Raw genomic sequence first — 12,002 nt, forward strand, 5'->3', positions numbered from 1 at the left:
ACCTTATATTACAGATCTAGATATCGGAAAGGGATGCGAATGAACAGTACATGAAAAGGGAGGAGAAAAGAAAGTTCCATAGCCCAACTATAATTTCACAATTATCTTCAAAGATGCAGTATATACATGCTCAACTTCATAGAAATAATAAATTCTGACATCAAATCCTTTTTTTTATTTCTCTTCCCTTCCCCTCCCCCCAGTTGTCTGTTCTCTGTGTCCATTCGCTGTGTATTCTGTGACTGCTTCTATCCTTATCAGCGGCACCGGGAATCTGTGTTTCTTTTTGTTGCGTCATCTTGTTGTGTCAGCTCTCCGTGTGTGCGGTGCCATTCTTGGGCAGGCTGCACTTTCTTTTCGCTGGGCAGCTCTCCTTATGGGGCACACTCCTTGTGCGTGGGGCTCCCCCACGCCAGGGACACCCTGCGTGGCACGGCACCCCTCGCGTGCATCAGCACTGTGCGTGGGCCAGCTCCACATGGGTCAAGGAGGCCCCAGGTTTAAACCGCGGACCTCCCATGTGGTAGACGGACGCCCTATCCATTGGGCAAGTCCACTTCCCTGACATCAAATCCTTTTAAGTGTAAGGATTTACAAACTGTCCAACTTACTTGTTCAATTTTACTCTAAAAAAGCAAGTAACAGTATCAAACAATATAAAAGCCACAAATTTTAAGGAATTATATTGTTATATGTTTTTAGGCAAGTGAAATTTTTTTCTTTCCCTTTTGTTTTCCTAAAACCAAATAAATTATGGTGGCTAAGAAGAAACACACTTATTTTAGCACTTCTTTCAAATCTAAAGCCATATTGCAAATACAAATGTTAATTCAAATGTATTCGCCGGGTGCAGTGGATGTGCCACAACGATGGAAGAGTTTGTTGATGTGGGAGGGGTGGCATGGGGGGGGTATGTGGGGACCTCATATTTTTTTAATGTAAAATTTAAAAGAAAATAAAGAAAAAATTAAATTAAATTAAATTAAAATTAAAAAACAGAACCTTTGTCAAAAGCTGTACGCTGGGGCTATGGAGGCCAAACACTGAAATAGGCAAGCAACAACTCAAAGTGTCTACTACAGACTTCACAACCAACATATATCATAACATAATTTAAAGTGATTAGTTCCCTGAAACATGTCTGATATACATAACTTAAAACAAACTGCTGTTTTTAATAAGTGACTACAAAATAGAAGGAAAAACTAACCAAAATAATCTAGTATTTTAATTCTTGCCAATTCCATGAAAAACAGTAATAGGAATTCAAGGGCTGAAAATCCCCCCTGGTTTGGCTGTTTATATGCCAAGCTCATCCTCACCTCAGCACCTTCATATATTCAAGACTGGCTAAAGGCCTCTCTACCTGCTTATAGAATAGCCAATTCCAGGAAGTCTTTTATTAATTGTTATCTACTGAGAGATGATTTCCCTCACCACATTAACTATAAAGTTCTCCTCCGAGGGACTTAATACAAAATTTATATTTATATTTTTAATCATTTGCCCGCTCCATAAGGTTATAAATTCTGTCGGGGCAGGGACCAACTGCTTGACACATAGATTACCAATACATGTTAAATTAATATACTCTAAAGGGTTGAGGCACTTACAGTTTTCTTGAGACATAAATGTGAATAACGTGAAAGAGATCGGTGTGAGAGATTCAAATCACTAGGCAAAAGAAGGACGTCAACTCCAGCCAACTGCAAAGAACTCCCTTCTATTGTGCTTATTTTCTACAACTGTTGCAAAGAGAATATTTTGGTGCTACATGTGCAGAAAAAAAGTCCTGTAACTGTAAGTGCTGGTTTTATAAATTCAGGTGCACTCATGGTCAATATTTCTACAGCAATGCATATAACAGATTATTTACATTAATACTGGCTATTAATATTTTTATAATTTAGCCCAGTATTGAGTCATTTAGTCTAAAATATTCATCTTCAAAGGACATCATCAAGAGAGAGAAGAGATACTCCAATAAATAGGAAAAATATTTTTAATCATGTGTCTGATTAAGGGACATGTATCTAGAATGACACAAAGAACTCTTACAATTCAGTAATAAAAGGACAAGCCAATTTTAAAAAGGACAAAGAATTTGAAGAGCCATTTCTCAAAAAAAAAAAAAGACATACAAATAGCCAATAAGCACATGGAAAGATGCTCAACATCACTAGTCAACAGGGAAATGCAAACCCAAACCATAAGGAGACACCATTTCACACCCACTACAATGGCTATAAATAATCAAAAAGAGATATGATGACAAGGTTGGAGAGAATGTGTTGTAACTGGAACCCTCATACACTGATGATGGTAATGTAAAATGGTATAGCAACTGTGGAAAACAGTCTGGCACTGGCAGTTTCTTTTTTTTTTTTTAATATTTGTTTATTTTTCCCCCTTCCCCTCCTCCTGCTCTGCTTTTTTGCATTCTGTGTTGTCTTCTCATTTTCTCTCCTCTAGGATTCACTGGGATTTGATCCTGGAGACCCACTGATGTAGAGAGAGGTCCCCTGCCAGTTGCACCACCTCAGTTCCTGGTTCTGCTACACTTCACCTTGACTCTCCCCTTGTCTCTCTTTTGATCCATCATCATCCTGCTGCATGACTCACTTGCACGGGCACCGGCTCACCATGTGGGCACTTGCACAGGCACTGGCTGACTGCACGGGAATATTTTCTCTTCTTCTTTTTCACCAGAAGGCCCCAGAGATTGAATCCTGGTCCTCCCATATGGTAGGTGGAAGCTCTATCACTTGAGCCACATCTGCTTCCCTCTGGCAGTTTCTTAAAAAGTTAAATACGGAACTACCACATGACTATAATAAAAGCCATTGATTATACACTTTGGAAAGATCATACGGTATTTGACTATATCTCAATAAAACTGTTTCAAAAATTATCGTGCAAGAATAGCCAGAATTAGCAGCTATATACAGCAGGGGAAGCATAGAGAGATTGAAAGGTAAAGAATTTTCGTGTTTGTCTGTTTTTATTACTGTTGTTGAAATAATGAAAATGTTCCAATAATGATTGAAGTGATGCGTGCACAACTATATGTTATGCCGAATATCACTGATTGTACACTTTGGATGAACTGTGTGCTTTATTAATATGTAACACTAAAATTAAATTTTAATGTAAATATGTACACATTCATATTAGGTCTAACTCTCTTATCATATTGCTCCAAGTTGTTTCCTTGTTGATCTTCTAACTGTTCTATCTAATGATGTGAGTGGTAAGTTGAAATCTCCAAAGATTATTGTAGAGATGTCTATTCCTCCTTTATTTTGCCAGAGTTTGTTTCATGTATTTTGGGGCACCATGGCTAGGTGCATAAGTATTTATGACTGTTATATCTTCCTAGTGGATTGTCCCTTTTATTCATATATAATATCTTCTGTATCTAACATTTTGCATTTACAGTCTGTTTTGTCAGTTATTAGTATAGCTACCCTAACTCTTTTTGTTACCATTTCTGTGGCATTATCTTTTTATATACAACCTTTCATTTTCAGCTAGTTTGTAACCCTGGGTCTAAGGTGAGTCTCTTGTTAGCAGCATAAGGATGGCTCATGTTTTTATTCATTCTGTCAACCAACATCTTTTGACTGGGGAGTTTAATCCATTCAAATTCAATGATATTACTGTAAATGCATTATTTACATCCACCATTTTATTCTTTGGTTTTCATAAGTTGTATCTTCTTTTTTATCTGTCTTTTTATTCTTTTGGTTATCCTTTCTGCTATTCTTTCCATACTCTTCTCAAGCCTCTCTCTCCTATCTTTTTCTTGCAGGCTCTAAGGCTTCCTTTAACATTGCCTGCAGAGGTGGATTCTTTTTTGCAAACTCTCTTACTTTGTTTATTTGTGAATATTTTACACTCGCCTTCATATCTGAAGGACAATTTTGCTGGATAAAGAATTCTCAGCGGGCAATTTTTCTCTTTCAGTACCCTCATTGTATCATACCGCTGTCTTCTTGCCTCCATGGTTTCTGATGAGAAATCCAGGCTGTCTTACTTGGTGTCCCTTGTAGGTGATAGCTTCCTTCTCCCTTGCTGCTCTAAGAATTTTCTCTTTACTGTTGATGTATGACATTCCGAGTAGTATATGTCTTAAGAGTAGGTCTAACCCAGGCCCAGAGCCTCAACAGACTTCAGCTCCTACACTTTGATTTATTGGACTGACCCCACTCAGCCAACATGGACTTGAAGAAGGTCAACCACCACACCATGGAGCCTAGAGTGTCTACAACTGAAAGAAGGAGGAGTGCATCCAGTATCCATGTGGAATCTAAGCCCCCACTTGACATAGATGTGCAATGGACACAACCAATCCAATGTCCACAGAGAAAATGTGGAATGGGTGTGGGAAGGGTAGCCATGGTGGCTGCTGGGTTTGGGGAATGGGAGGAAGAGATGAGATGTGGAGGCGTTTTCGGGACGTGGAGTTGTCCTGGGTGGTGCTTCATGGACAATTACAGGACATTGTAGATCCCCCCAGGGCCCACTGGATGGAACGGGGGAGAGTGTGGGCTATGATGTGGACCATTGACTACGGGGTGCAGTGATGTTCAGAGATGTACTTACTGGGTGCAATGGATGTCTCACGATGATGGGAGAGAGTGTTGCTGTGGGGGGAGTGGGGGATGGGGGCGGTGGGGTTGATTGGGACCTCGTATTTTTTGAATGTAATTCGTAAAAATAAATAATTATAATTAAAAAAAAACAAGTAAACAAACAACAACAACAAAAAAGAGTAGGTCTATTCAGATTTATTCTGATTAAGGTATGGTATGCTTCTTGGACATGTAAGTTCATTTTTTTCATGAGAGTTGGGAAATTTTCAGTCATTATTCCCTCAAATACTGTTTCTGTCCCGTTTCTCTTCACTTCTCCTTCTGGAACTCCCATGACACATATGCTGTTGCATTTTGTGTTGTCATTCAACTCCCTGAGCCCCTGCTCAATTTTTTCCAATCATTTCTCTGTGTTCTTTTCTCTCTTCAAGTTCAGCTGTTGTCTTTGATATCACTTACTCTTTTTTCTATCATTTCAAGTCTGCTCTTGTATGCCTCAAATTTTTTTTCACTTTTTCTTCCGTTTTTTAATTGTTTTTATTTTCTAATGTGTTTTTGATCTCACCTATTGTGTCTTTCATTCCCATGAATGCTGTTACTCTTCAAATTATTCTTTGTGGTAATATCTTCTTGATGTCATTTATCTCTTCAGCCACATTGGCTTTCAATTCTTTTGTTTGATTTTAAAAATTTGTGTGTATCTCTTTGATTAGCTGCCTCAAATCCTGTGTCTCTTCTGGGGCTTTAATATATTCCTTTTCTTGGGCCATGTCTTCCATTGTCTTAGTATGGCTTGTAATTTTTTGTGATGTCTAGGCATCTGATTAGGATGGCGTGTTTACTGAGATGCTCAATTCCTCTCTTTTGTAGGGATTTTGTGTTAATAGTGTTCTTTGACTCTTGGTTCAACCTGTTCTGTAAAAAGAAATGAAGTACTGATACATGCTACATGCATGATAGACCCTTACATGGATGAACACGGAAAACATGCGAACCAGAGGAAGCCAGGCACAAAAGACCACATATTGTATGATTCCATTCATATGAGATGTTCAGGATAGGTTAATTTATAGAGAGAGATTAGTGGTTAGCTAGGGTTGAGGGAATGGGAAGGATTGTGGGGATGACAGCTAAAAGGTATGGAGTTTCTTTTTGGGTTGATAAAATGGCCTAAAATTAACTGATAATATGAATATACTAAAACTGTACACTTTAAATGGGTGAACTGTATGATATAGGAATGATAGTTCAGTAAGACTGTTATAAAACAATAAAATGGTCACATATTTTTGGTTACTTTATTGCATTTTTAGAGAAAGTATAGTCTTCATAAAGTACTTGGGCATATCCCACCACATGGAAATTCTCTTTCTTTATAGAAGGCAGAGATGATAAGGTTAAAAAAAAAAAAAAAGTGGGGGCTGGGGGTACCTTCATAACTTTTGATTATCATTTCTGACTAAATTTTACCTTCCCTCTGTTTTTATATACATATATATTTGTAGGAGGTTCCAGGGATTGAAACCAGGACCTCGTACATGGGAAGCAGGCACTCAACCACTGAGTTACATCCATTCCCCAATGAGAATTGGTTTTTTCATTTGTTTTTAGGAGATACCAGGGATTGAATCCGGGACTTCATACATAGAAAGAAGGCACTCAACCACTTGAGCTACATCTGCTCCCCCACTGTTATATTTTGAATTAACATAAATTTTTACTAATAATGTCATATTTTGTCTTCAACATAGATGTCTAGAAACTAAAGAATGCCTACATTAATAAAATTTTTTCCATTTTTCTTTATTTCTTGATTTAATTTCTTTTCAAATTTGATAAATTCCTTTCATAAATATTTATTCTGCAAAGTAAATGTGAGGCTTTGAGGTATCACCATAAAATGGCTAATACAATGCCTCATATACCCTCAGTAAATGATTGCCAATATTGTGCTACAGGAGATGAAGGATCCTGAGGTGACGAACAAAACTGGAGAGAGCAGGTTAAGACACAGGGGCTATGCCCTACAAAGGCAAGTCACATGTCAGGGAAAGGAAACCCTTGGCAGGTTAACCTAGATCAATATGACAACTGCAGCAAAAGCAACATCAGCAACAATAATACCATTATCATCACCACCACCAATACACCAGTATATCACCATCTTCTTCCTCCTCCTGTACTATTTATATGACTATAATTTTTTCTAATTAAAAAGTATTTAAATATACCTCACACTCAGCTAACATATCACATCATTTCCCCACATTTGTATCAAATTTTTTTAAATACATGAAATATTAGATAAAAGAGATCGCATTCCATTTCCTTTCTCTCTTATAGCAACTCCCATCTTGGTATGTGGTGTTAATCATTTCTATGCATGTTTTAACTGTAACTACCAGTATGTGTACTAGCATACCAGTATGGAGTACTGTTTTGCATATTTTCAAATTTTATCAAATGGTATATGCTTTACCCAACTGCTAAAACAATACCAAGCAATGGGTTGGCTTAACAGGAATGTAATGGCTCACAGTTTCAGAGGCTAGAAGACTTGTTTCCTCCCAGGGTCGGTATCTTCTGGCTGGCAGGCAATCTTTAGGGTTCCCTCACTTTTTGGTCACACAGCAATACATGTGACAGCATCTTCTCCTTTCTCTTCTGGTTCAATTGACTTTCAGATTCTGGCTGCTCCCTGTGGCTTTCTCTTTCTCTGTGGCCTTATCCATAAAGCCTTCACTAATAGTATTAAAACCCATCCTGATTCAGCTGGGCCACACCTTAATTGAAGTAAACTCATCAAAAGGTTCTATTTACAATGGGTTCACACCCACAGAAATGGATTAAGATATGTTTTTCTGGCATATATCACAGTATATTTAGTAAATGGTATAGTAGTCTGCATCTTGCTTTAACTCAAAATTTTGTTTGGGTATTTGTTGTTTGTTTTTTTAATTCAGTCATGTTATTTCATTAGTTCTAGTTCTTTCATGAAAACTCTTGGATATTCTGAATATCACAATTTCTTTGTTGTGTATCTAACTAATGAGATGTATATAACATAATAAACCACAAACATATTTCCTTGAGTATGGGTACTACTTTCTAGGATATATTCCTAGAATGGGAATTGCTTGTCCAAGGATACATACCTTCAACTACACTAGAAGTTGCCAATTGATTTTTGTACACTCCCACCCATAGTGTAGGAGAGAGTGCCTGTGTCTCCTCTTCCCTGCCAATTCTTGGTATTGTCATACTTTTAAATTTTGCCCAACTGATGAGCTTAACGAACATAATGATCTCATTGCTTCTTTTTTTTTTTTCTTGATTAAGTAAGGTCAAACTTCATTTATTAGCCTTTCAGGTTTCACATATGTGAAATGCCTGTAAACAGCATTACCATTTTTCTATTGGGTTGTTTGTCTCATTGATTTGTAGTGCCTCTTAAGATAGTTTAGGTATCAATCCTTTATTGTTTCTAGATGTACTTTTTTAAAAAGTATCAAGTTGTTGCTGATTTTTAAATCTACTAAGGTGTAAAAGCAAAGACCATTCCTAATTTCTCAAAGTTTACAGTTGGCTATTTTCCAAGTCTATATCAGTGTTTCTCAAACCTTTCTGGCCACTCACAGACCTATTCCTCAATGACAGCCAATGTACATACATATAAACCGAAAAATGGAGCTCTATCTCAATTTCTTCTAAGGGATGACACAATCTTTCTTAACCACAAATGAACACACAAGAGCATTTTGTAAGAAAAGGACAACTTGTCTCCATTCAAAATAGCCAATGCAACATTGTGGCTCTCATGTTAATACAGCCTATAGCTTTCATACTGATAAGTAAACAAGCATCATTTTGATTAACAACGATCTGTAAAAACTATTAACATTTAATAAAGAACCATCATATCTATCAGGATGTCTGAAACAATATAGAGCACCTACTACTGTACCCGGATATAAATTCATACTTCTCTAACATAAAAAATAAAATCATGGGGAAAAAACATTCAGACTAATTGAACATTTTGAATTTTTTAGTCTCATTAACAATATAGTCAGTTCTTTGCAGATAGTCGCTGGGCAGAAGAGAACTGGATCATTTCAGTGACAAACAACTGCTCAAAGCTCAAAAGTTAACTTCATTTGGAGGAGCCCTATCAAATGTTTTGCAAATGAGAGACGCTGCATTAGTCATATCAAGAGCTGGAACAGACCGTAGATCACTTACTCTAACTGCATTTTCAGCTGAGGAAACTACAATCCAGAAGTTAAGAAATGTGCCCGATCCTGATCCTCTAAAATCTACAAATTTAAGGTTCTTTCCATACGGCATTATGCATCTTCTTTAGACTTATTTAAAACTCTGATTCCTCTACTAATTTTAAAAGATTAGAATATGTTATAGAAATGATGGGCTAACTCCCAACCCCACGCCATTCTTTTCCTTTCCAGTTCCCCACCCTTTCGCGCCGCCCCCCTCCCACCCCCATCATCACCCAGTATGATCCTCGGAATGTGAAAAGTACCTGCCTGTCTGAATTTCTGACCCTAATCGGGTGCTGCGTCCCGTGCACTGGCTACTGTTCCTGTGTTAAATTAACTGAAGTTTAATTTTATCCTGCCGTCCTTTATTTAACAAATACCTACTAGGCGCCGACTTTGCAGGGAGCACGACGCATACTGCTCCTCCTACCCCACGGACCACCGCGCCCGGGCGCCGAGCTCTCCCGACGCCCGGCACTCAGGGGCGCCAGGGAAGCCTGGGGGCTCCAGGGACGCGGGGCGGGGTACCCGGTGGCGCCAGGGAACTGGCCGGGTGTCGAGGAGCAGCCGAGACGCGCGGGCAGCTCACCTTTACGCAGCTCCCGCTCCCACACGGTGACGATGGGCCGTGAGTGCTTGCGGTGGTGGATAAGCCACAGGGACAAGGTCTGCACACTCTGCTGCGAGTTGCTCAACTCCGACAGCTTCTTCTCCAGCGCCGCCTCAGAAAAGGCGGACATCCCTCCGACAGCACGTTCAAGCCGTCCCGCACGCAGGGGCCGCGAGGAGGAGAGTTTCGCCGCCCTCGTCGCGGCCTCGCCCCCTCACCCCACCCTTCCCCACGCCCTCACCACCACCGCCGCCTCTACATCCAAGGCCCTCCGCAAACCAGCAAGATGGCGTCCGGCCGGCAGTGACGTTACGGCCGGCCCCGCCCGCCTCTCTGGCAGCGAACCCTCGGAAGAGGCGCGGCCACCGGGCGGAAGGGGCGCGGCCACCGGGCGGAAGGGGCGGAACCGAAGCCAGCCAGTGGGGGCGTGCCGCCTGAGACAAGCGGCTCCAGAGAAGATAACCTGAGTTAGGAACCTCTTGCAATAAAATTGCCACCGCCAAAGAAGGAGTTTTTAAAAAATCTCTTTATAGACCTGTAAATTGGTATAGCCATTTGGAAAAAATGTTTGGTGTGATCAATTAAATTTTTAAATACACCATCCCTGTGTCCCTGCAATTTCTCTAATTTCAGTGTTAGGGAAACACCATCGTGTTTGTACAAGGAGCTGTATGCTGGATGTTCGGTCAAGCACAGGAACAGTGACTGTGATAAATCCAACATATGGTGGGTTGGTTTGATTAAGTTGCAGTAGGAAAAGTTCGGTATAACCTTTGCTTCTTAAAAGGGTGTGTTTTAAGTTGCAAATTGCAGGGCAAGAGGGCCTGAAGAATACCCACCATAGTAATAGTGATTTCTTCAGGGAGAGGTTCAAATTTGGAGAGAGAGGATCAAAATTGCATCCATATTGTTATTTATTACAAGAAGAAAGCATTCGTGTATTATTCACAAAAGTAAAAACTAACTTCAGAAATCTCATAATTAATCCATCATATTTTGAGTCTGATTTAGCTGCTCCTGTTCTGGGGTCCCACAGTATTCTGAATATGAGTGTACCATACTACATATACACTCATTGTATATGGCTTTCCAGACCATGCTGCTAGATATATATTAACTGAAATTGTGACTTACAGTTATGTGATGACAATATTACCTGTAACCATTTATTACCTTTTTACTTATGGTCATATCTTGTCTCCTCTGACAACTCTTCTTGATTTTGTCTTCTCAAATTCAGGCCGCAAATTCAGAATACTGCATTTTTTACATAAACTGTCTTTGGATTTCCTGGAAGGCCACCAAATAACTTTTTTTTTTTAAGATTTATTTTATTTATTTATTCACCCCCATCCCCACCCTGCATTGTTTGTGCTTGCTTTCTTCTGCGTCAATTTGCTGTGTGCTCTCTGTGTTTGCTTATCTTCTCTTTAGGAGGCACGGGGAACCAAACTTAAGACCTCCCATGTGGGAGGGAAGTGCTCAATCACTTGAGTCACCTCAGCTCCCTACTTTGTTGTGTCTTTCATTGTTTTTCCTTTGTCTCCTTGTTAAGCATCTTGTTGTGTCAGCTTGCTGCACCTGCCCATTACACCAGCTCATTGTCTTGCTTGTCTTCTCCAGGAGTCACCAGGAACCAAACCTGGGACCTCCCATGTGGTAGACAGGAGCTCAATCGCTTGAATCACATCCACTTCCCCCAAGTAATTTTTAAGTACTCTTCTTCAACCTATTAAAAAAATGTGCTCCTTTCTTTCCATTACATGCAAAGAAAATTATAGATCAATATATCCCTTATGAATATAGATGCAAACATCCTTAACCAAATACTAGCAAACTGAATCAATAGCAACATATTAAGAGTATTATACATCACAATCAAGTGGAGTTTATCCTAGGAATGTAGGGTGTTACAACATACAGAAATCAATGTTATATGCCACATTAATAGAATATAGGGGAGAAAAATTACATGATCATCTCAATTGATCTAGTAAAAGTATTAACAAATTTCAACACCTTTTCATGATAATAACACTAAAAAACTAGGAATGGAAGTGAAATTCCTCAGCATGATAACAGGAATGTATGAAAACCCACACCTAACATACTCAATTGTGAAAGACTGTAAGTTTTCCCTCAAAGATCAAGAACTAGACAAGGCACAACTGTATCAAATACCAATACCACAATTATAGCAAATACCATTGATTGTACCCTTCAGATGAATTGTATGTTTTATTAATATGTATCAATGAAATTGATTTGTTGAAAAAGAGAACAAGACAAGGTTGTTCAGTGTCACTTCTATTCAATATTATATTGGAGGTTCTAGGAAGGGCAATTAGGCAAGAAAAAAGTAGTGAAAGGCATATAGATTGGAAACGAAGAAGTACATTTTTCTCTATTCACAGATGACATGATGTTATATACAGAAAACACTAAAGAATATACAGGGAAACTATTAAAGCTAATAAATGAACTCAGAAAAGTTACAGGGCACAAGATTAACACACAAAA

General features: G+C 39.0%; 1 protein-coding gene across 4 annotated transcripts in view; it reads right to left on the reverse strand.

Annotated features, from left to right (window-relative positions):
* Nucleotides 1-9,862, reverse strand: part of RPRD1A (regulation of nuclear pre-mRNA domain containing 1A) — a 69,741-nt gene extending 59,879 nt beyond the window's left edge. For 3 of the 4 annotated variants that reach the window (XM_012527563.3, XM_058277146.2, XM_058277145.2), the window contains exon 1: nt 9,462-9,829. In XM_012527563.3, coding sequence (XP_012383017.1) covers nt 9,462-9,612 — 151 coding nt within the window. In that variant the 5' untranslated portion in view covers nt 9,613-9,829. Of the gene's footprint in view, nt 1-9,461 lie in introns of all 4 variants that reach the window. The other variant, XM_004464508.4, reaches the window with a different exon arrangement.
* Between the last annotated feature and the right edge of the window lie 2,140 nt (nt 9,863-12,002).

Source organism: Dasypus novemcinctus, chromosome 16, assembly GCF_030445035.2.
Source record: "Dasypus novemcinctus isolate mDasNov1 chromosome 16, mDasNov1.1.hap2, whole genome shotgun sequence".
Classification (NCBI taxonomy): domain Eukaryota; kingdom Metazoa; phylum Chordata; class Mammalia; order Cingulata; family Dasypodidae; genus Dasypus; species Dasypus novemcinctus.